At 48.8% G+C, this 24,281-nt stretch overlaps 1 protein-coding gene across 1 annotated transcript in view; it reads right to left on the bottom strand.

Moving 5' to 3' along the window:
• The window catches only part of LOC119958195 (rho guanine nucleotide exchange factor 25-like), a 126,492-nt gene that overhangs the window by 28,224 nt on the left and 73,987 nt on the right, over nucleotides 1–24,281 (bottom strand). The window contains exons 9-10 of the mRNA XM_038786567.1: nucleotides 15,632–15,709; nucleotides 13,479–13,670 (exon numbers count right to left, since the gene is read on the bottom strand). Coding sequence (XP_038642495.1) covers nucleotides 13,479–13,670; nucleotides 15,632–15,709 — 270 coding nt within the window. The remainder of the gene's footprint in view (nucleotides 1–13,478; nucleotides 13,671–15,631; nucleotides 15,710–24,281) is intronic.

The following is a 24,281-nucleotide window of genomic DNA, read 5'->3' as shown; positions in this document are numbered from 1 at the left end:
GTACAGCTGCATCATGACCTCATGGCTCCGGAACTCAATCCCTCTACCAATAAAGGCCAACACACCATAGGCCTTCTTCACAACCCTATCAACCTGGGTGGCAACTTTCAGGGATCTATGTACATGGACACCGAGATCCCTCTGCTCATCCACACTACCAAGAATTTTACCATTAGCCAAATATTCCGCATTCCTGTTATTCTTTCCAAAGTGAATCACCTCACACTTCTCCACATTAAACTCCATTTGCCACCTCTCAGCCCAGCTCTGCAGCTTATCTATGTCCCTCTGTAACCTGCAACATCCTTCCGCACTGTCTACAACTCCACCGACTTTAGTGTCGTCTGCAAATTTACTCACCCATCCTTCTGCGCCCTCCTCTAGGTCATTTATAAAAATGACAAACAGCAACGGCCCCAGAACAGATCCTTGTGGTACGCCACTCGTAACTGAACTCCATTCTGAACATTTCCCATCAACTACCACTCTCTGTCTTCTTTCAACTAGCCAATTTCTGATCCACATCTCTAAATCACCCTCAATCCCCAGCCTCCGTATTTTCTGCAATAGCCGACCGTGGGGAACCTTATCAAACGCTTATCGGTGCAACATCGAGGGCCGAAGATAAAACCTTATCAAAGGCCAATATAGGTATAATTAGGAGTGGCCGATGGGGGGGTCGTGGGAGCAGCTGGAGGCGGCGTCATGTAAAGGTACTAGTCTGGGAGCTTCAATAATGGCTCCTTTGCTGTTCTCGCCGACCCGACGGAAGCTTTCCCAGTTTGAAGGCGCTAGAGGACAAATTTAATCTGCCGCCAGGAAACGCCTTTAAATATCTGCAAGTACGAACCTTCCTGAAAAAACAGGTAGTGGCCTTTCCGACGCTGCTGCCACTGAGGATACAGGACAGGGTGGTCTCCAGCACCTGGGTGGGGGAGGGGAGGGTGTCGGATATCTACCAGGAACTACAGGAGGCGGAGGAAACCCCGGTGGAGGAGCTCAAGGGCAAGTGGGAGGAGGAGCTAGGCGAGGAGTTGGAAGTGGGTCTGTGGGCAGAGGTCCTGGGCAGGGTTAATTCCTCCTCATCATGTGCCAGGCTCAGTCTAATTCAATTTAAGGTGGTCCACCGGGCACACATGACAGCAGCGAGAATGGGCAAGTTTTTTGGGATACAACACAGTTGTATGAAGTGCAAGGGCAGCCCTGCAAACCATGTCCACATGTTTTGGGCATGCCCGGAGCTTAGACAGTTCTGGCAAGGGTTTGCGAGGGCAATGTCCAAGGTGCCTAACACACGGGTGGTGCCGAGTCCAGAGATAGTGATCTTTGGAGTGTCAGAAGACCCGGGAGTTCAGGGGGCGAAAGAGGCCAACGTCTTGGCTTTTACCTCCCTAGTAGCTCAGAGACTGATTTTATTAATGTGGAGGGACTCGAAGCCCCCGAGTGTAGAGACTTGGGTTACCGACATGGCTGGGTTTCTCAGCCTCGAGAAAATAAAGTTTGCCTTGAGAGGGTCTACGCTAGGGTTCTCTCGGAGGTGGCAGCCGTTCGTCAACTTTCTCGGGGAAAATTAAAATGTCAGCAGCAGCAGCAATCCGTGGGGGGTGGGATTGGGGGGGGGGGGGGATTGAGGGGGGTTGCTTCACTGGGATGGTGTGGGAAGACTGGGCTCCGTGGGGTAATGCCTATTTAATTGTTATTGTATATTCTCTTTTAGCATTATGTTAATGTTCGCTCTAGTTTGTTTTGTTACTATGGTTACTACTGTTTTACTATGAAAAATTCTGCAAAACCTTAATAAAAATACTTTTTAATAAAAGAGAGGGTAAGAGGGAGGGATCTAGGTGGAGGGAGAATACTGGAGGATTCACTATGCGGGGTGGAGGAGGGGGAATTCCTGGTCAAAGAAGTGGACACAAAAGTAAAGATCATGGTAAAAGAGCTGAGCTCCATTTGAAGCTCAGGATTTGTTAAGGTGGAGGGAGTTGAAGCAAAGGCCTTTGATGAGAATGTAGGAGGCATGGTTGATAAGTTTGCAGCTAACACCAAGATTGGTGGCATAGTGGATAGTGAAGAAAGTTATGCAAGATTGCAACAGGATCTTGACCAATTGGGCCAGTGGGCCGATGAATGGCAGATGGAGTTTAATTCGGGTAAATGTGAGGTGATGCATTTTGGTCGATCAAATCAGTTGGGGAGAGTTACAGAACAAAGAGATCTCGGGGTACAGGTTCACAGCTCCGTGAAGGTGGAGCCGCAGGTGGACAGGGTGGTGAAGAAGGCATAGATTACATAGAAGATAGGAGCAGGAGGAGGCCTTTTGGCCCTTCGAGCCTGCTCCACCATTCATCGCGATCATGGCTGATCATCCAACTCAATAGCCTAATCCTGCTTTCTCCCCATAGCCTTTGATCCCATTCTCCCCAAGTGCTACATCCAGCCGCCTCTTGAATATATTCAAAGTTTTAGCATCAACTATTTCCTGTGGTAATGAATTCCACAGGCTCGCCACTCTTTGTGTGAAGAAATGTCTCCTTATCTCTGTCCGAAATGGTTTACCCTGAATCCTCAGACTGCGACCCCTGGTTCTGGACACACCCATCATTGGTAACATCTTCCCTGCATCTACCCTGTCTAGTCCTGTTAGAATTTTATAAGTCTCCATGAGATCCCCCCTCATTCTTCTGAACTCCAGTGAGAACAATCCCAACCTAGTCAATCTCTCCCCATATGACAGTCCCGGCATCCCTGGAATCAGTCTGGTAAACCTTCGCTGCACTCCCTCGAGAGCAAAAACATCCTTCCTCAGAGAAGGAGACCAAAACTGCGCACAATACTCCAGGTGTGGCCTCACCAAGGCCCTGTATAATTGCAGCAACACATCCCTGCTTCTATACTCAAAACCTCTTGCAATAAAGGCGAACATACCATTAGCCTTCTTTACCGCCTGCTGTACCTGCATGCTTACCTTCAGGGAATGGTGCACAAGGACACCCAGGTCCTGGTGCACAAGGACACCCAGGTCCTGCTGCACACTCCCCTCTCCCAATTTACAACCATTCGGGTAGTAATCTGCCTTCCTGTTTTTGCTTCCAAAATGAATAACCTCACACTGATCCAAATAATACTGCATCTGCCATTGATTTGCCCACTCGCCCAACCTGTCCGGGTCTTGCTGTAGGATCCCTGCTTCCTCGTCACAATTCACCCTCCCACCTAATTTGGTATCATCTGCAAACTTTGAGATGTTACATTTTGTTCCCTCATCCAAATCATTAATACATATTGTGAATAGCTGGGGTCCCAGCACCGATCCCTGTGGTACCCCACTGGTTACTGCCTGCCAATTTGAAAAGGACCATTAATCCCTACTCTTTGTCTCCTCTCTGCCAACCAGTTTTCTATCCACCTCAATACATTTCCCCCAATCCCATGCGCTTTAATTTTGCACAATAATCTCTTATGCGGGACTTTGTCAAACGCCTTCTGAAAGTCCAAATATACCACATCGACTGGCTCCACCTTGTCGACTGTACTGGTTACCTCTTCAAAGAATTCCAATTCAGCATGCTAGGTTTATTGGGCAGAATGTTGAATACAGGAGTTGGAACGTCTTGTTGAAGTTGTACAAGACATTGGTAAGACCACACATGGAACACTGTGTTCAGTTCTGGTCACCCTATTATAGGAAGGATATTGTTAAACTAGAAAGAGTGCAGAAGAGATTTACGAGGATGCTACCAGGACTTGATGGTCTGAGTTATAAGGAGAGGCTGGATAGGCTGGGACTTTTTTCCCTGGAGCGTAGGAGGCTTCGGAGTGATCTTATAGAGGTCTATAAAATAATGAGCGGCATAGATAAGGTAGATAGTCAACATCTTTTCCCAAAGGTAGAGGAGTCTAGAACTAGAGGGCATAGGTTAAAGGTGAGAGGGGAGAGATACAAAAGAGACCAGAGGGTGGTGAGCATCTGGAATGGCTGCCAGAGGCTGTGGTAGAGGTGGGTACAATGTTGTCCTTTAAAAAGCAGTCAGACAGTTTCATGGGCAGGGTGGGTATAGAGGGGTATGGGCCAAATGCGGGCAAGGGGGACTAGCTTAGTGATAGAAACTGGGCAGCGTGGACCAGCTGGGCCAAAGGGCCTGTTTCCATGCTGTAAACAACTATGCTGAAGGGTGATTGTTTGAAATTAGAGAGGGCAAGGTCAGATGGGACCTTCTGTGGACTGCAGGAGGAGAGTAAAAATGAGGTCAATGAGCAACCCTACAGGTCTGGAGTTGGGAGATCGTTCAACAAGCGAGGACGCAGGTCAGAGGAAGAGTATCGGGTGAAGTATTCGTTGACTGAGGAACAAGAAAGAAACACAATGAGTATAAAATCAGAGAGAACGATAAAAAAAGATGGCGAAGAAGAGGCTGAGGTGGGATAAATACTAGAGAAAAGAAAGAAATGGTTAAAAAAAATTAGCTCAGTACCATGTTTCAAAGCAAAATGATTTGAATAAGGGGTTTCAACGGATTCTTGTTGGCAGCACAAATGCTAATTAAAATTAACTTCTCTCACACATTCTGTAACTTAGCAACGGAAGATGCATCGATCAGCTGGTGCATGGTTAAATAGAAACTGTGAAGTGTTTCTTATCCATTTTATTATTTATTTTTGACAGCAACATGAAGACAAATAATCTTGTCCCCTGATTTCGACTTCTATTGCACGAAGCAGTCGGAAGGGTGGCTTGGATTTCTGGTGAATGCCACTGATTATTTTTTAAAATGTTATTCCTTTCTCAGAGTCACAAAGTCAATGTGCAGAGTGGAAGCAATCCAAATTCAATCTGAATCCAATTCACAATCCCCACAAAAAGAGATACCTCGCCCAAGGTGACAAGAACAGGGATGACACCCAATCTCATGCCTGATCTTAGTCAAAAGGCCGAGAGGTGTGCTACTCTGAAGCTAGGCACTAGGTGGTGTGCAAGAGCTATGTTACTCTCGGCCCTCCTACCAGCTGGAGCCATACTTGCACCCTCTTCTCCAGGGGCTGACATGAGGAGCGATTCAACAACAGCTGAGTAAACTTCAGTATGTCCGTTTTCTTACTCCTAGTCTGCCTACTGAGGTAGTATGGGTCAAAGTCAGAAATAGGAAAGGAGCAGTCACCTTGTTGGGAGTTTTCTATAGGCCCCCCAATAGCAGCAGAGAACTATATAGCAGTGGAGGAACAGATTGGGAAACAGATTTTGGAAAGGTGCAGAAGTCACAGGGTAATAGTTATGGGTGACTTCAACTTCCCAAACATTGAGTGGAAACTCTTTAGATCAAATAGTTTGGATGGGGTAGTGTTTGTGCAGTGTGTCCAGGAAGCTTTTCTAACACAGTATGTAGATTGTCCGACCAGAGGGGAGGCCATATTGGATTTGGTACTTGGTAATGAACCAGGGCAAGTGATAGATTTGTTAGTTGGGGTGCATTTTGGAGGTAGTGACCACAATTCTGTGACTTTCACTTTAGTAATGGAGAGGGATAGGTGCGTGCAACAGGGCAAGGTTTACAATTGGGGGAAGGGTAAATACAATGCTGTCAGACAAGAATTGAAGTGCATAAGTTGGGAACATGGGCTGTCAGGGAAGGACACAAGTGAAATGTGGAACTTGTTCAAGGAACAGGTACTACGTGTCCTTGATATGTATGTCCCTGTCAGGCAGGGAAGAGGTGGTCGAGTTAGGGAACCATGGTTGACAAGAGAGGTTGAATGTCTTGTTAAGAGGAAGAAGGAGACTTATGTAAGGCTGAGGAAACAAGGTTCAGACAGGGCGCTGGAGGGATACAAGATAGCCAGGAGGGAACTGAAGAAAGGGATTAGGAGAGCTAAGAGAGAGCATGAAAAATCTTTGGCGGGTAGGATCAAGGAAAACCCCAAGGCCTTTTACACATATGTGAGAAATATGAGAATGACTAGAGCGAGGGTAGGTCCGATCAAAGACAGTAGCGGGAGATTATGTATTGAGTCTGAAGAGATAGGAGAGGTCTTGAACAAGTATTTTTCTTCAGTATTTACAAACGAGTGGGGCCATATTGTTGGAGAGGACAGTGTGAAACAGACTGGTAAGCTCGAGGAGATACTTGTTAGGAAGGAAGATGTGTTGGCCGTTTTGAAAAACTTGAGGATAGACAAGTCCCCCGGGCCTGACGGGATATATCCAAGGATTCTATGGGAAGCAAGAAATGAAATTGCAGAGCCGTTGGCAATTATCTTTTCATCCTCGCTGTCAACAGGGGTGGTACCAGAGGATTGGAGAGTGGCGAATGTCGTGCCCCTGTTCAAAAAAGGGAATAGGGATAACCCTGGGAATTACAGGCCAGTTAGTCTTACTTCGGTGGTAGGCAAAGTAATGGAAAGGGTACTGAGGGATAGGATTTCTGAGCATCTGGAAAGACACTGCTTGATTAGGGATAGTCAGCACGGATTTGTGAGGGGTAGGTCTTGCCTTACAAGTCTTATTGACTTCTTTGAGGAGGTGACCAAGCATGTGGATGAAGGTAAAGCAGTGGATGTAGTTACATGGATTTTAGTAAGGCATTTGATAAGGTTCCCCATGGTAGGCTTACGCAGAATGTAAGGAGGCATGGGATATTGGGAAATTTGGCCAGTTGGATAACGAACTAGCTAACCGATAGAAGACAGAGAGTGGTGGTGGATGGCAAATATTCAGCCTGGAGCCCAGTTACCAGTGACGTACCGCAGGGATCAGTTCTGGGTCCTCTGCTGTTTGTGATTTTCATTAACGACTTGGATGAGGGAGTTGAAGGGTGGGTCAGTAAATTTGCAGATGATACGAAGATTTGTGGAGTTGTGGATAGTGAGGAGGGCTGTTGTCGGCTTCAAAGAGACATAGATAGAATGCAGAGCTGGGCTGAGAAGTGGCAGATGGAGTTTAACCCTGACAAGTGTGAGGTTGTCCATTTTGGAAAGACAAATATGAATGCGGAAAACAGGGTTAACGGTAGGGTTCTTGGCAATGTGGAGGAGCAGAGAGATCTTGGGGTCTATGTTCATAGATCTTTGAAAGTTGCCACTCAAGTGGATAGGGCTGTGAAGAAGGCCTATGGTGTGCTAGCGTTCATTAGCAGAGGGATTGAATTTAAGAGCCGTGAGGTGATGATGCAGCTGTACAAAACCTTGGTCAGGCCACATTTGGAGTACTGTGTACAGTTCTGGTCACCTCATTTTAGGAAGGATGTGGAAGCTTTGGAAAAGGTGCAAAGGAGATTTACCAGGATGTTGCCTGGAATGGAGAGTAGGTCATACGAGGAAAGGTTGAGGGTGCTAGGTCTTTTCTCATTAGAACGGAGAAGGATGAGGGGCGACTTGATAGAGGTTTATAAGATGATCAGGGGAATAGATAGAGTAGACAGTCAGAGACTTTTTCCCCGGGTGGAACAAACCATTACAAGGGGACATAAATTTAAGGTAAATGGTGGAAGATATAGGGGGGATGTCAGAGGTAGGTTCTTTATCCAGAGAGTAGTGGGGGCATGGAATGCACTGCCTGTGGAAGTAGTTGAGTCGGAAATGTTAGGGACCTTCAAGCGGCTATTGGATAGGTATATGGATTAGGGTAGAAAGTGGAGTGTAGATTAATTTCTTCTTAAGGGCAGCACGGTAGCATTGTGGATAGCACAATTGCTTCACAGCTCCAGGGTCCCAAGTTCGATTTTGACTTGGGTCACTGTCTGTGTGGAGTCTGCACATCCTCCCCGTGACTGCGTGGGTTTCCTCCGGGTACTCCGGTTTCCTCCCACAGTCCAAAGATGTGCAGGTTGGGTGGATTGGCCATGATAAATTGCCCTTAGTGTCCAAAATTCTATGATTAACCTAGGACAAAAGTTCGGCACAACATCGTGGGCCGAAGGGCCTGTTCTGTGCTGTATTTCTCTATCTAGTCTCAACCTGGTTGTTACTGCCTATAAAATGGATCAGGTTACTTTTGAAACATTTTTCCACAGGATGTGGGCATCGCTGATAAGGTGGTGGTGAGCTGCCTTCTTGGACCGCTGCAGTCCCATGTGGTGTAGGTACACCCACAGTGCTGTTAGGGAGGGAGTTCCAGGATGTTGCCCCAGCGACAGTGAAGGAACAGCCGATATATTTCCAAGTCAGGATGGTGAGTGGCTTGGAGGGGAACCTCCAGGTGGTGGGGTTCCCAGGTATCTGCTGCCCTTGTCCTTCTAGATCAGGGGTGGGCAAACTACGGCCGGCGGGCCGCATGCGGCCCGACAAAGGTTTTTATGCGGCCCGCCAATGAGGTGCCCGGAATCATAACCGGCATTTTTGAAAAGCCGCTGGGGAAAAGCCGCTGAAGTAAATGCACTTATTCAATAAGCGCATTTACTTCAGCGGCTTTTCCCCGGCGGCTTTTCAAAAATGCCGGTTATGATTCCGGGCACCTCATTGGCGGGCCGCATAAAAACGCGCGTAGTGGGGTGGATGAGTGGGGCTGTCTCATTGGTCGGTTTAGTTGGGTGTGCGACCAATAGGAGTCCAGGTTACAAACAATAAGCCTTATTATTGTTTGTAACCTGGACTCCTATTGGTCGCACACCCAACTAAACCGACCAATAAGGCAGCCCCACTCATCCACCCCACGACCAATAGGAGTCCAGGTTACAAACAATAAGCCTTATTATTGTTTGTAACCTGGACTCCTATTGGTCGCACACCCAACTAAACCGACCAATAAGGCTGCCCTACTCATCCACCCCACTACGCGCGTTTTTATCGTTGACTCGGCCGGGCTGTGCTTCTGTCAGTGTTAAGGATCAGCACAAGCAACTTGACACCTGATTTCAACAAACTGGTAAATGACTGCAGTCAGATGCATCATTCTCATTGCAATTATTCTGTTGTTTTTCAAATAAATGTGCTTTTTTTTCTTTAAAGACCTTTTATTTTGGCTATTTTAAATATTAATTATTTTACTTAATACACTATGCGGCCCTTTAAAATTGTGAATTTCTGAATGTGGCCCTTGCACGGAAAAGTTTGCCCACCCCTATTCTAGATGGTAGAGGCCGTGGGTTTGGAAGGTGCTGCCTAAGGAGCCTTGGTGAGTTGCTGCGGTGCATCTTGTAGATGGTACACACGGCTGTCACTGTGCGTCGGTGGTGGAGGGAGTGGATGTTTGTGGATGGGGAGCCAATCAAGCGGGGCTGCTTTGTCCTGGATGGTGTTGAGCTTCTTGAGTGTTGTTGGAGCTGCACTCATCCAGGCAAGTTGAGAATATTCCCTCACTTGTGCCCTGTTGGCTGAGGGGAGTCAGTGTTACTCGACAGTCTTAATACTTGTAGACAAGTCCGGATTAAAATTATCACTCGATGACGTTAAATCTGTTCCAGCTCCTGCAGCGTTCCTTATAAGCCGGGAATATGGCAGCTTTTTCCCACATTGAGCTTGCTGGGTTCATTAAGTACGATATTCTTCCTTGTTTGAGCAAAATATTCAAATCTATAGTTATTATAATCATGAATTTATTCCACAAAAGCAAATGCATGTGTGCATCGGGGTTGGCAGGGGTGTCTGGGCCACCTGACTTACTAGATGGGTGTGGCCCACTTGGTGGGCAATTGACAGGGATAAGAAGACATTAAGAAATGTGTTTTTCTGTATCGAGGACACAGTTAGAAAGGAGAGCAGGGCTTTCTTGCCCCAGAATGAGAGGTTCCTGCGGCCAGAACCTTGGGGTCCTTTGCAATTTGGATCCATCTGGTTCAGTTTGGTACCAAGATAATTAGGTGGTGTCCAATGCTGGAGGATTGTGGGAAGGAGGAGGAGGTGACATTGGCCAACTGTTGATCTGCTGAGAAGAGGGCTCGAAAAAGTCAATCTCGCCACAGGTCTGTAACACTGGTCGGACATATTCTCGGGGGCTTTAGCACATGATCTGCCCGCTCTGACCACCCTGTCCAATCAAATAGCCTGTTTCCCATCCTCTCGATGAACATATGGGACTGGATTCTCTGAGCCTCCACGCCGAAATCACGCTCGGCGCGGGGGTGGAGAATGGGCGTTTACCCGGAAATCGGGACCGATGCCGCTGAAGCGGTTCTCGCTCGGGAGTCACTCGCGCGCGAACTACGTGGCGCGGGTAAGGGGCCACTGACAGAGCCCCCCCCCCCCCCCCCTCTTCCTCCCCACCGCGATTCTCCGTGCAAAACTGGCTGAGTTTCCCGACGGCGTGGTTCTGACCACGTATCAGCCGTCGGGAGGTGGCTGTGGACCCTGGTCGGGGGCGGGGGCAGGGGGATCGATCACCGGGGGGGGGGGGGGGGGTGATCGGCCGTCACGGACCCCCGGGCATGTGCGATCTCAGGGGGGGGGGGCCCACATTTTTGGTGCCACACCGCGGTCCGAGTCCTCCATGTCCCACGGGGGCCATCGCCATGCGCAGACTCCCAACCGGAAGTGCAGGACCCCGTATCGGCAGCCGGAGCTGCGAGAAGCTCTCCGGGGGGGCCTGCTCGCCCCCTGCAGGTAGGAGAAGCACTCAGCACTTTCTTCAGGAAAGTCCCGAGTGAATCCCCCGCATTTTGACGCTGGCGTGGGGGACATAACCCCAGAATCCCACCCATGAAGTGGGCGGACAGGAAAAGACAACTGGACCAATGAAACTTTGTTTTTTAGTCATTAATGGGACATGGGCATTTATCGGCCATTCCTATATTACCCTTGAACGAAGTGGCTTGCTGTGCCAATTCAGAGGGCATTTCAGAGTGAACCACATCTCGGTGGGTCTGGAGTCCCATTTACGCCAGTCCAGGTAAAAAAGACAGGGCTATTAAGGGAAAACTACTCTGGAACATCAAACATTCGAATCAGTCCAAATATTTTCATAACAACAATATGGATTTACACAGCACCTTCAACAGAGTACAATGTCCTGAGGCATTTAATCAACAAAATTCGACATGAAGCCAGGTAAAGAGATGGACAGATACAACATAGAACATACAGTGCAGAAGGAGGCCATTCGGCCCATCAAATCTTCACCGACCCACTAAAGCCCTCACTTCCACCCTATCCCCGTAACCCAATAACCCCTCCTAACCTTATTTTTGGTCACCAAGGGCAATTTATCATGGCCAATCCACCTAACCTGCACATCTTTGGACTGTGGGACGAAATTCCGGCGCCTGTTCAGGGAAGCTGAAACCGGAGCACCCGGAGGAAACCCACGCACACATGGGGAGAACGTGCAGACTCCGCACGGACAGTGACCTGTGCCGGGAATCGAACCCGGGACCCTGGAGCTGTGAAGCCACAAAGATGTGAGATGGACAAAGAAGTCAGTTTTAATGAGTGCCTTAAAGAAGGAAAGAGAACTTGAGAGGTGGAGAAGTGTGAGTGCGGAAATTCCCGAGCTTAATTAATAAACAAAAGTGTTTAAAAAAAGGAAAGCACAGTTTTTTAAAAATGCCCCTGTATTTTTCCTCCTGAGGTTTGTAGCAGAGTCCAGGAGATTAATCTTTAATCTCTTGAGACTCCAGGGGAACCCTGGAGAGTTGGCAGCTCTTTTGCAGCCTCATTGCAGTGTTAAAGTAAGTCTACTTGTGACACTAAGAAAGATTAGATTATTGTATTATTATTGTAGAATCCCGGCACTTCTTCAGATCCAGTGGGAAGAATGGCAGCCAGGAAACCAGCTCCAAGAGGGAGCCCTGACCAGATTTTGGATGGAGTGATGCAGAGGTGGAAGGTCCTGTACCCGTACTCCAGAAAGCGGCCCACTGGCATGGTGACCACCCCTCGCCTGGGAGGCTAGAGTGGTATTAGTGAGTGCCAGCTCACTCCAGAACAGGCGGGGGCAGCAGTGCCGGAAGAAAATGAATGACCTTCATCGCGAGGCCAGGGTAAGGCTGCCACCTCCAGTTCCCCACCTGTCACCTCAAAGATGCGCCTGTTCACGGAGTGAGTGATGACAGAACTCACCATTGGGTACATTGGGTTCACATCAGTGTGGACTGTGTGATGTTAACTCTTGTCTGAACATTGGACTTCAAAGCTATTTTGTATAAAACAATTAAACTAAATTAAATAAACTCAGGGACAAATTAAAAGGGACAGTCCCTTAAAGGGAAACGGCATTAAACGAAAGCAAATCACAAATTACACTTAAAGCATCAACTAAAACATGATTAAAAGGGTCGATAAAGCACCTCAGTCTCTGTGGTGCCCAGCGGGCATGGAAGGCCTTGATGGTGCCCGTGGACACCGCATGCTCCCTCTCCAGGGACACCCAGCCGCGGTGGAGGGACAGACAGTCTGGTCAGGTGACCCCCTCGGTCGCCCATTGCCATTTATGGCAAGTTTGGCCAGGCCCAGGAACAGGTTCACGGGGCAGTGGCAGTGAACTCTAGTTCTTCATTGGCACAATTGATTTCTCAATAAAGGGTGAGGTAGCATATCACGCAAATAACTGCCTCTTGTGGCAGATGAGGCTCAGCTAATTTGAGTGAAGCCTACAATTAGCATGTCAAGAACATACCTGGAGGGCACCCTCATTCTCTCACTTCACAGCCCAACACACTAATTCCTGACAGACAGATTTCCCAGAATTGAAACTCCATACAGCTCAACCCCTTTGTCTTCACAGCGCTGCCTGTGTGAGGGCTTCTCCACATAGTTCACTTGTGCGTCCCAAAGTGAGAGGGTCTTTGTTCCTCTTGACGCAGAGATGCAAGCCGTTTCTGAGTCGCCTCCTCTGCCCTTACAGTCCGGCCTCTCTTGGGACCTCTCCCAGGAATCTTACAGTCATCCCCAGTACTGACCCTCTGCCTTCACCTCCTCCCACCCATTTTCCAGCTCCCACTAAGGACCGGCGCTCCCTTAGTGGCGATTTGGTCACAAGCTCAGCGAAGAGGACACGGGAAGCGATGGTCGCATGCCAGCCCCCAAACCCCTTAAAGCAAGGGGCGCCCCCAAATTGAATGGAAAGATGAGGCCTGCTAGTCAACCCTCCCCCTGGGATTGAGTGACTGAACTCCAGCCCCGGGATTAACTTACCTGTGACGCCCACGTCCTCTCCGATGATGCCTGAGCAGTAAAGACCCCGGAGATTGATAGCTGCCTGAGCACTACGTTTCTCACGGACAGAGCGGAAAGGCTCAAAATCACCCCCCTTGCATTTAAGTTGAGTTTGATCGTGTCCTCACATCCAATTTATTGCAGCCAATTTTCACACAGCAAGAGCCTGCAAACAGCAGGGGTTGGGCAGGGGGGTGGAAATGACCCGTTAATCCATTTTGATGGCGAAGGTTGAGGAGCGAAAGAGCACAAGGATACCAGAGAGATCCTTTGGCCATTGTGTGTGGCGGGGGGTCTTTTTGATCCACCTGATCAGGGCCTGGGGTTAGCTTCTGAACCATACGCTGACACCTCTGACAGTGCAGCACCTCCTCAGTACTGGCTGGAAGTGGCCTTACCTTAATATTGTTCTTGAAGAGATACCCTGGCAGTGAAAACCCCTTCTTCTTATCCAGTGGTTCGCTGAAGATCACGATCTGTTCAAAGAGGAAAACCCGCCGCTCTTTGCTGCGGGACAGAAAGCTGGTGTCTTGTTCGATCACGTGAAAGGTGTCCTGTTGAAGGAGTTTCCCCTGAGCTGTTATTTTACCCTGGAGTCGGAAAGAATGGAGTGCTGGTCAGGTTCTGGTCAAACTGTGGCAATTCGACCTTGAGGGAGAATCAGAGGAGCAGAAGGAGGCGGAGAAATAAAAAAAAAAACACATCGACCCTGAACCCAATCTCTTCCAGGTTATTTTGACTTTGACCTCTTCCCGATGCTACTTTGGGCAATTAGCTTCTGGGAGGGGCAATGATGTTCCCCCTCTTTTCCTTACGGAGAAATGCTTTCAAGAATTGAAACTGGTGGACACAAAATCACGGTCTACTATCCTGTGGAACTATTGTAAGGGGACTTCCTGCTTATTCCCTTATTTCCCCTTTCCTTTATTTTTCCGTTGTCATTTTTCATCCATGGATGATTGATGGACATGTGTCTTTGTGTTAAGCAGCACAGAGAATGGGGAATTCAGACGTGAACAGGAGCTTCAGACTTGTCGGCACCAGAGAGATGAATTGACCCAAAAGGCCGTACTCTGCCCAGTAATTGGAATAGTTTTCGAGTCCCAAGGAGCTCAGTTTGCCTCCTGGTAATACAGGGCCAAGGACTCTCTCTCTCTCTCTCTCTTTCTCTATCTCTATCTCTCCTCAGTGTTTTCTCCAGAAAGGCTGCGAGTGCTGTATTTCTGAAGCGGCAGCGAGCCTGAATGAATGAATCCACAGTAAAACCTCAAACTAAAGCAAAGTTTGAAGAGGAGTAAGGCGCTGGAAACACACATCTGAAACAAAGTCTCTTTTCCTTTTACTTATGAATTTTTACCCCTTTCTTCCCCTCTGTGTTTCTCTGTCATGTGTGTGTGTATTTGTGGAGGGTGGGGGCAGGTTAAAGTGGGGAATTAGGAATTAGATGATAGTCAGCCAGTTGCATTTGCTGCATATTTCATCATTAATCTTGCTATAAGTGAACAGTCATTGTGTTTACATTTACAAGCCCGGTGACTGTAATTATTGGGCAGCCAAGGGGCCAGAGATGTGGGGTATTTTTCTAAGAATGATTGGTTCATTCATTTGTGTTCTGACTCGGGGGCTTGTGGGGCTGGGAGTGACCGCACACTCGCCCAGGGTGTCACTACAATGCACAATCACACTCCAGTCGTGTCATCTTTCAACAGTGGTCGTCTCGATTCATTTTTCACATAAAATGGATTTTACAACTTTCCCCAGCGGTTTTTTTTGGGCGGGGGGGGGGGGGGGGCTCACGTGAAATACCATCCCTGAGTTCTCCCTCATTATACAGGGTTGGGGGTGGGTGGGAACTGAAATCGGCAGCCTGTCGGCCAATAATATGCTGCCCACACAATAACAATGGTTGGTGTCGGTGGGCAGACAGGCAGGAGTGGGCAGCCTGTTTTTTTATGCAAAAGGTTTTAAAACGGCAGGAAAGAAGGGGCAAGTATTATCTTTTGGGGGGGGGGGGGGGGGGGAGGCTTCCCTTTGTGCATTGAGGCCAAACCCAGAAGATAATACCCCCTTCCTTCTTGCCAGCACTGCAAAACCCACCCCATGCCCAATGTTTTACCCACGTCAAGTATCCATTGGGGCCTTTATCCTGGGCCTTCTTGCAGTTCCGACAGTGCCCACTACTAAGATCTGGCGATGCTGGAACTGCAAGAGCTGCTGGCCCATCACATTGGCTGGCAACTCCTAAGGGTGAAACGTCTTCCCCATGAGGGACGGGAGTCCCAGTGAAGTGCGGAACTCCCACACAATCCTTGCTGTTGCCGCTCACAGTGTGCCATTGCTGCTGGGCAGACCTCCTTCTCATCTGGTCACTTTCGAACTAAAGGTTTCGGTCGGCGAGCAGTACGTACCCCGCCCAACCCCATCCAGCCCAAAGAGAGATTGAGCAGACAGTGCAGGGTGAGCCTTTCCAAGATGTTTTACCAACAATGCATCTGCAGACAAGCCCTCCAGTCCTGTCCTAATGAGGAAAGGAAGTGAAATGAAGACTTACCTCAAAGCCCTGTAAACGACCCACATTCATCATATCATTGCAGCGTCTGGGTACGAAGCACATCACCTCAACAGCTTTCTAAAAAGTGAAAACATCACAGGGTTTCAATATACACAAAGTCTTCTGCACGGACATTTCTATCAGATCATTTTATGGCGGGGGGGGGGGGGGGGTGGTATCTGCCCTTTATATGGTGATGTCTTCAGTTGTATTATAATCATAGAATTTACAGTGCATAGAACATACAGTGCAGAAGGAGGCCATTCGGCCCATCGAGTCTGCACCGACCCACTAAAGCCCTCACTTCCACCCAATCTCCATAACCCAATAATCCCTCCTAACCTTTTGGGACACTAAGGGACAATTTAGCATGGCCAATCCACCTAACCTGTACATCTTTGGACACTAAGGGACAATTTAACATGGCCAATCCACCTAACCTGTACATCTTTGGACACTAAGGGACAATTTAACATGGCCAATCCACCTAACCTGTACATCTTTGGACACTAAGGGACAATTTAACATGGCCAATCCACCTAACCTGTACATCTTTGGACACTAAGGAACAATTTAGCATGGCCAATCCACCTAACCTGTACATCTTTGGACATTAAGGGGCAATTTAACATGGCCAATCCCCCTAACCTGTACATCTTTGGGCACTAAGGGACAATTTAGCATAGCCAATCCACCTAACCTGTACATCTTTGGGCACTAAGGGACAATTTAACATGGCCAATCCACCTAACCTGTACATCTTTGGACACTAAGGGACAATTTAACATGGCCAATCCACCTAACCTGCACATCTTTGGACACTAAGGGACAATTTAACACGGCCAATCCACCTAACCTGTACATCTTTGGACACTAAGGGACAATTTAACACGGCCAATCCACCTAACCTGTACATCTTTGGACACTAAGGGACAATTTAGCATGGCCAATCCACCTAACCTGCACATCTTTGGACACTAAGGGACAATTTATCACGGCCAATCCACCTAACCTGTACATCTTTGGACACTAAGGGACAATTTAGCATGGCCAATCCACCTAACCTGCACATCTTTGGACACTAAGGGGCAATTTATCATGGCCAATCCACCTAACCTGCACATCTTTGGACACTAAGGGACAATTTAGCTTGGCCAATCCACCTAACCTGCACACCTTTGGACACTAAGGGACAATTTAACATGGCCAATCCACCTAACCTGTACATCTTTGGACACTAAGGAACAATTTAGCATGGCCAATCCACCTAACCTGTACATCTTTGGACATTAAGGGGCAATTTAACATGGCCAATCCCCCTAACCTGTACATCTTTGGGCACTAAGGGACAATTTAGCATAGCCAATCCACCTAACCTGTACATCTTTGGGCACTAAGGGACAATTTAACATGGCCAATCCACCTAACCTGTACATCTTTGGACACTAAGGGACAATTTAACATGGCCAATCCACCTAACCTGCACATCTTTGGACACTAAGGGACAATTTAACACGGCCAATCCACCTAACCTGTACATCTTTGGACACTAAGGGACAATTTAACACGGCCAATCCACCTAACCTGTACATCTTTGGACACTAAGGGACAATTTAGCATGGCCAATCCACCTAACCTGCACATCTTTGGACACTAAGGGACAATTTATCACGGCCAATCCACCTAACCTGTACATCTTTGGACACTAAGGGACAATTTAGCATGGCCAATCCACCTAACCTGCACATCTTTGGACACTAAGGGGCAATTTATCATGGCCAATCCACCTAACCTGCACATCTTTGGACACTAAGGGACAATTTAGCTTGGCCAATCCACCTAACCTGCACACCTTTGGACACTAAGGGACAATTTAACATGACCAATCCACCTAACCTGCACATCTTTGGACACTAAGGGACAATTTAGCATGGCCAATCCACCTAACCTGTACATCTTTGGACTGTGGGAGGAAACCGGAGCACCCGGAGGAAACCCACGCAGACACGGGGAGAACGTGCAAACTCCACACAGACAGTGACCCGAGGTTGGAATTGGACCCCGTACCCTGGTGCTGTGAGGCAGCAGTGCCAACCACTGTGCCACTGTCCATCAATGCCGCTTTGAGGGACCATAAGGCCTGGTCCTATGTCCTGTGTTTATCTACTTCCTATAGCTTGGTGTTTAGCAGTGCTGTCTCACGATGCCTTGCACAAAAGTGACACTGGACTAAGATGCAAGTGGTGTCACTAAATCGCAGTTGGCTCGGAGCCCTTCCACCTGCCAGCCTTGGCTCAGTGGACGTAAGGAGCCGTCAGAATGTCGCGGGTTCAAGTCCCACTCTGACGACGTGTGCCATAATCTCGGCTGACGTCAGGGCAGCACTGAGGGAATGCCCGTATTGTCAGAAGTGCTGTATTGAGGATGAGATGTTAAACTGAGAGATCTCCCCCCCCCCGCCTCAGGTGGATGTAAAAGACCCTTGAGCAGGTGCTGCAAAGAAGAGGGACGGGGCAGGGGGGTGGGGGGTGTTTTTTCTCAGTTCTAGCCAACAGTGATCTCTCAAGCAACAGCTGAAAAAAACAGATTATCTGGTCGTTATCTCTATGCCCTGTGTGGGACCTTGCTGCCTTCCAGCTTTCCCCACATCTCATTAGTTGTGAAGTACATCGTGAGGTCGCAAAGTCCAATGTGTTGGAGTTGGCGGTATTCCACTGTAGACAGAACGTGACTGTCGGAAAACTATAATTTTACAGAAAGGGAAGGACACAGTGAGCGAGAATGTGTTGTTTAAAGCTCTCTCCCCCAACGTGTCGGCAAAAAAAAAGTTAACACTCAATTTGATATTTTTTAATCGGCATTTGCAGACGGTTTTAGCATGATGTCAAGATGGATACAGATAAGGGAAGTGTTGGATTCAGCAGGGGTCCAACTTCGATGATATAGCTTGGATCTCCCTCCTCTGCTTTGGCTGTGTTGGCATCATGGACTAACATCCCGATTCTGCCAACATCTACAGGGTCAGCGCTGGCTAAACCAGACCTCAGCTGCTGAGATGGTCATCCTGATAATCGCGACTAAGAAATGGAAAGACGGATCTTGAAGAATTCAAGTGATGGGGATGTGATAAATTTGGTAGCTGGTTCCAGGGATTGTCTTTGGGAAGAAAGACTGTTGGTGCACTGTCTTGGAAACAGATGGTCTTTGTATGTTTGTGTGGATGGCTACCTCGTGTTTTGTTACTGCCGGAGGGCACCAGGTCCTTCATTCTGTCAAATCCCACCAGTCCATTCCATATTTTCAAGAACCCATTGTGATCCCTTCAGCTGGTTAGCTCTCAAAACCCACAACATCTTCCTCCTTTAGTAAGTGTCTTTGACTACTTTCCTCAATCTTTCTCATTTCAGCTTGGTGTTCGTCAGCTCCCTGCAAAGTACCTCAGGATGATTCAAGTCTATACAAGTCCAAGGTGCCCTTGGGCTTGCTGCCACTTGTATGTCGAAGAAATGATTGGCATTATTCAATATATTATAGAGGCCCCGAAGCTCTGCGGGGCTTAGACGCAGGGGCAGAAGTAGGCCATTCAGCCCATCGAGTGCTCTGCCATTCAATGCGATCATGACCGATCTGATGTGACAATCCTCAACTCCACTTTCCCCATAACCCTCGATTCCCTCACTCTTATCCCCATAACACTCGATCCCCTCACTCTTACCCCCATAACCCTCGATTCCCTCACTCTTATCCCCATAACCCTCGATTCCCTCACTCTTATCCCCATAACCCTCGATTCCCTCACTCTTATCCCCATAACCCTCGATTCCCTCGCTCTTATCCCCATAACCCTCGATCCCCTCACTCTTATCCCCATAACCCTCGATTCCCTCACTCTTATCCCCAAAACACTCGATCCCCTCACTCTTACCCCCATAACCCTCGATTCCCTCACTCTTACCCCCATAACACTCGATCCCCTCATTCTTATCCCCATAACCCTCGATTCCCTCACTCTTATCCCCATAACCCTCGATTCCCTCGCTCTTATCCCCATAACCCTCGATCCCCTCACTCTTATCCCCATAACCCTCGATTCCCTCACTCTTATCCCCATAACACTCGATCCCCTCACTCTTACCCCCATAACCCTCGATCCCCTCACTCTTACCCCCATAACCCTCGATTCCCTCACTCTTATCCCCAAAACACTCGATCCCCTCACTCTTACCCCCATAACCCTCGATTCCCTCACTCTTACCCCCATAACACTCGATCCCCTCACTCTTATCCCCATAACCCTCGATTCCCTCACTCTTATCCCCATAACCCTCGATTCCCTCACTCTTATCCCCATAACCCTCGATTCCCTCACTCTTATCCCCATAACCCTCAATACCCTCACTCTTATCCCCATAACCCTCGATTCCCTCACTCTTATCCCCATAACCCTCGATTCCCTCACTCTTATCCCCATAACGCTCGATTCCCTCACTCTTATCCCCATAACCCTCGATTCCCTCACTCTTATCCCCATAACCCTCGATCCCCTCACTCTTATCCCCATAACCCTCGATCCCCTCACTCTTATCCCCATAACCCTCGATTCCCTCACTCTTATCCCCATAACCCTCGATTCCCTCACTCATCCCCATAACCTTCGATTCCCTCACTCTTATCCCCATAACCCTCGATTCCCTCACTCTTATCCCCATAACCCTCGATTCCCTCACTCATATCCCCATAACCCTCGATTCCCTCACTCTTATCCCCATAACCCTCGATTCCCTCACTCATATCCCCATAACCCTCGATTCCCTCACTCTTATCCCCATAACCCTCGATTCCCTCACTCTGATCCCCATAACCCTCCATCCCCTCACTCTTATCCCCATAACCCTCGATTCCCTCACTCTTATCCCCATAACCCTCGATACCCTCGCTCTTATCCCCATTACCCTCGATTCCCTCACTCTTACCCCCATCACCCTCGATTCCCTCACTCTTATCCCCAGAACCCTTGATTCCCTCACTCTTATCCCAATATTCCTCGATCCCCTCACTCTTATCCCCATAACCCTCGATTCCCTCACTCTTACCCCCATAACCCTCGATTCCCTCACTCTTACCCCCATAACCCTCGATTCCCTCACTCTTATCCCCATAACCCTCGATTCCCTCACTCTTACCCCCATAACCCTCGATTCCCTCACTCTTACCCCCATAACCCTCGATTCCCTCACTCTTACCCCCATAACCCTTGATTCCCTCACTCTTATCCCAATAACCCTCGATCCCCTCACTTTTATCCCCATAACCCTCGATTCCCTCACTCTTACCCCCATAACCCTCGATTCCCTCACTCTTATCCCCATAACCCTCGATTCCCTCACTCTTATCCCCATAACCCTCGATTCCCTCACTCTTATCCCCATAACCCACGATTCCCTCACTCTTATCCCCAAAACCCTCGATTCCCTCACTCTTATCCCCATAACCCACGATTCCCTCACTCTTATCCCCAAAACCCTCGATTCCCTCACTCTTATCCCCATAACCCTCGATTCTCTCACTCTTATCCCCACTACCCTCGATTCCCTCACTCTTATCCCCATAACCCCCGATTCCCTCACTCTTATCCCCATAACCCTCGATTCCCTCACTCTTACCCCCATAACCCTCGATTCCCTCACTCTTATCCCCATAACCCTCGATTCCCCTCACTCTTACCCCATAACCCTCGATTCCCTCACTCTTATCCCCATAACCCTCGATTCCCTCACTCTTACCCCATAACCCTCGATTCCCTCACTCTTATCCCCGTAACCCTCGATACCCTCGCTCTTATCCCCGTAACCCTCGATACCCCCGCTCTTATCCCCGTAACCCTCGATTCCCTCACTCTTATCCCCATTACCCTCGATTCCCTCACTCTTATCCCCATTACCCTCGATCCCCTCACTGTTATCCCCATAACCCTTGATTCCCTCACTCTTATCCCAATATTCCTCGATCCCCTCACTCTTATCCCCATAACCCTCGATTCCCTCACTCTTACCCCCATAACCCTCGATTCCCTCACTCTTACCCCCATAACCCTCGATTCCCTCACTCTTACCCCCATAACCCTCGATTCCCTCACTCTTACCCCCATAAACCTCGATTCCCTCACTCTTATCCCCAGAACCCTTGATTCCCTCACTCTTACCCCCATAACCCTCGATTCCCTCACTCTTATCCCCATAACCCTCGATTCCCTCACTCTTATCCCCATAACCCTCGATTCCCTCACTCTTATCCCCATAACCCACGATTCCCTCACTCTTATCCCAAAACCCTCGATTCCCTCACTCTTATCCCCATAACCCACGATTCCCTCACTCTTATCCCCAAAACCCTCGATTCCCTCACTCTTATCCCCATAACCCTCGATTCTCTCACTCTTATCCCCACTACCCTCGATTCCCTCACTCTTATCCCCATAACCCCCGATTCCCTCACTCTTATCCCCATAACCCTCGATTCCCTCACTCTTACCCCCATAACCCTCGATTCCCTCACTCTTATCCCCATAACCCTCGATCCCCTCACTCTTACCCCATAACCCTCGATTCCCTCACTCTTATCCCCATAACCCTCGATTCCCTCACTCTTACCCCATAACCCTCGATTCCCTCACTCTTATCACCGTAACCCTCGATACCCTCGCTCTTATCCCCGTAACCCTCGATACCCTCGCTCTTATCCCCGTAACCCTCGATTCCCTCACTCTTATCCCCATTACCCTCGATTCCCTCACTCTTATCCCCATACCCTCGATTCCCTCACTCTTATCCCCATAACCCTTGATTCCCTCACTCTTATCCCATACCCTCGATTCCCTCACTCTTATCCCCATAACCCTCGATTCCCTCACTCTTACCCCCATAACCCTCGATTCCCTCACTCTTACCCCCATAACCCTCGATTCCCTCACTCTTACCCCATAACCCTCGATTCCCTCACTCTTATCCCCCATAAACCTCGATTCCCTCACTCTTATCCCCCAGAACCCTCGATTCCCTCACTCTTACCCCCATAACCCTCGATTCCCTCACTCTTATCCCCATAACCCTCGATTCCCTCACTCTTATCCCCATAACCCACGATTCCCTCACTCTTATCCCCAAACCCTCGATTCCCTCACTCTTATCCCCATAACCCTCGATTCCCTCACTCTTATCCCCAAAACCCTCGATTCCCTCACTCTTATCCCCATAACCCTCGATTCTCTCACTCTTATCCCCACTACCCTCGATTCCCTCACTCTTATCCCCATTACCCTCGATCCCCTCACTGTTATCCCCATAACCCTCGATTCCCTCACTCTTATCCCCATAACCCTCGATTCCCTCACTCTTATCCCCATAACCCTCGATTCCCTCACTCTTACCCCCATAACTCTCGATTCCCTCACTCTTATCCCCATAACCCTCGATTCCCTCACCCTTATCCCCATAACCCTCGATCCCCTCACTCTTATCCCCTTAACCCTCGATTCCCTCACTCTTATCCCCATAACCCTCGATTCCCTCACTCTTACCCCCATAACCCTCGATTCCCTCATCCCCATAAATCTCGATCCCCTCACTCTTATCCCCATAACCCTCGATTCCCTCACTCTTACACCCATAACACTTGATTCCCTCATCCCCATAACCCTCGATTCCCTCACTCTTATCCCCATACCCTCGATTCCCTCATCCCCATAACCCTCGATTCCCTCACTCTTATCCCCATAACCCTCGATTCCCTCACTCTCATCCCCATACCCTCGATTCCCTCATCCCCATAACCCTCACTCTTATCCCCATAACCCACGATTCCCTCACTCTTATCCCCACAACCCTCGATTCCCTCACTCTTATCCCCATAACCCTCGATTCCCTCGCTCTTAGCCCCATAACTCTCGATTCCCTCGCTCTTATCCCCATAACCCTCGATTCCCTCACTCTTACCCCCATAACCCTCGATTCCCTCACTCTCATCCCCATACCCTCGATTCCCTCATCCCCATAACCCTCACTCTTATCCCCATAACCCACGATTCCCTCACTCTTATCCCCATAACCCTCGATTCCCTCGCTCTTAGCCCCATAACCCTCGATTCCCTCACTCTTACCCCCATAACCCACGATTCCCTCACTCTTATCCCCAAACCCTCGATTCCCTCACTCTTACCCCCATAACCCTCGATTCCCTCATCCCCATAACCCTCGATCCCCTCACTCTTATCCCCATAACCCTCGATTCCCTCACTCTTACCCCCATAACCCTTGATTCACTCATCCCCATAACCTTCGATTCCCTCACTCTTATCCCCATACCCTCGATTCCCTCATCCCCATAACCCTCGATTCCCTCACTCTTATCCCCTTAACCCTCGATTCCCTCACTCTCATCCCCATAACCCTCGATTCCCTCACTCTTACCCCCATAACCCTTGATTCACTCATCCCCATAACCCTCGATTCCCTCACTCTTATCCCCATACCCTCGATTCCCTCATCCCCATAACCCTTGATTCACTCATCCCCATAACCCTCGATACCCTCGCTCTTATCCCCATTACCCTCGATTCCCTCACTCTTACCCCCACACCCTCGATTCCCTCACT

The sequence above is a fragment of the Scyliorhinus canicula genome, chromosome 28, assembly GCF_902713615.1.
Source record: "Scyliorhinus canicula chromosome 28, sScyCan1.1, whole genome shotgun sequence".
In the NCBI taxonomy this organism is placed as follows: domain Eukaryota; kingdom Metazoa; phylum Chordata; class Chondrichthyes; order Carcharhiniformes; family Scyliorhinidae; genus Scyliorhinus; species Scyliorhinus canicula.
The sequence above is the reverse complement of the archived record's forward strand: the minus strand, read 5'-3'. Positions and strand labels throughout refer to the sequence as shown.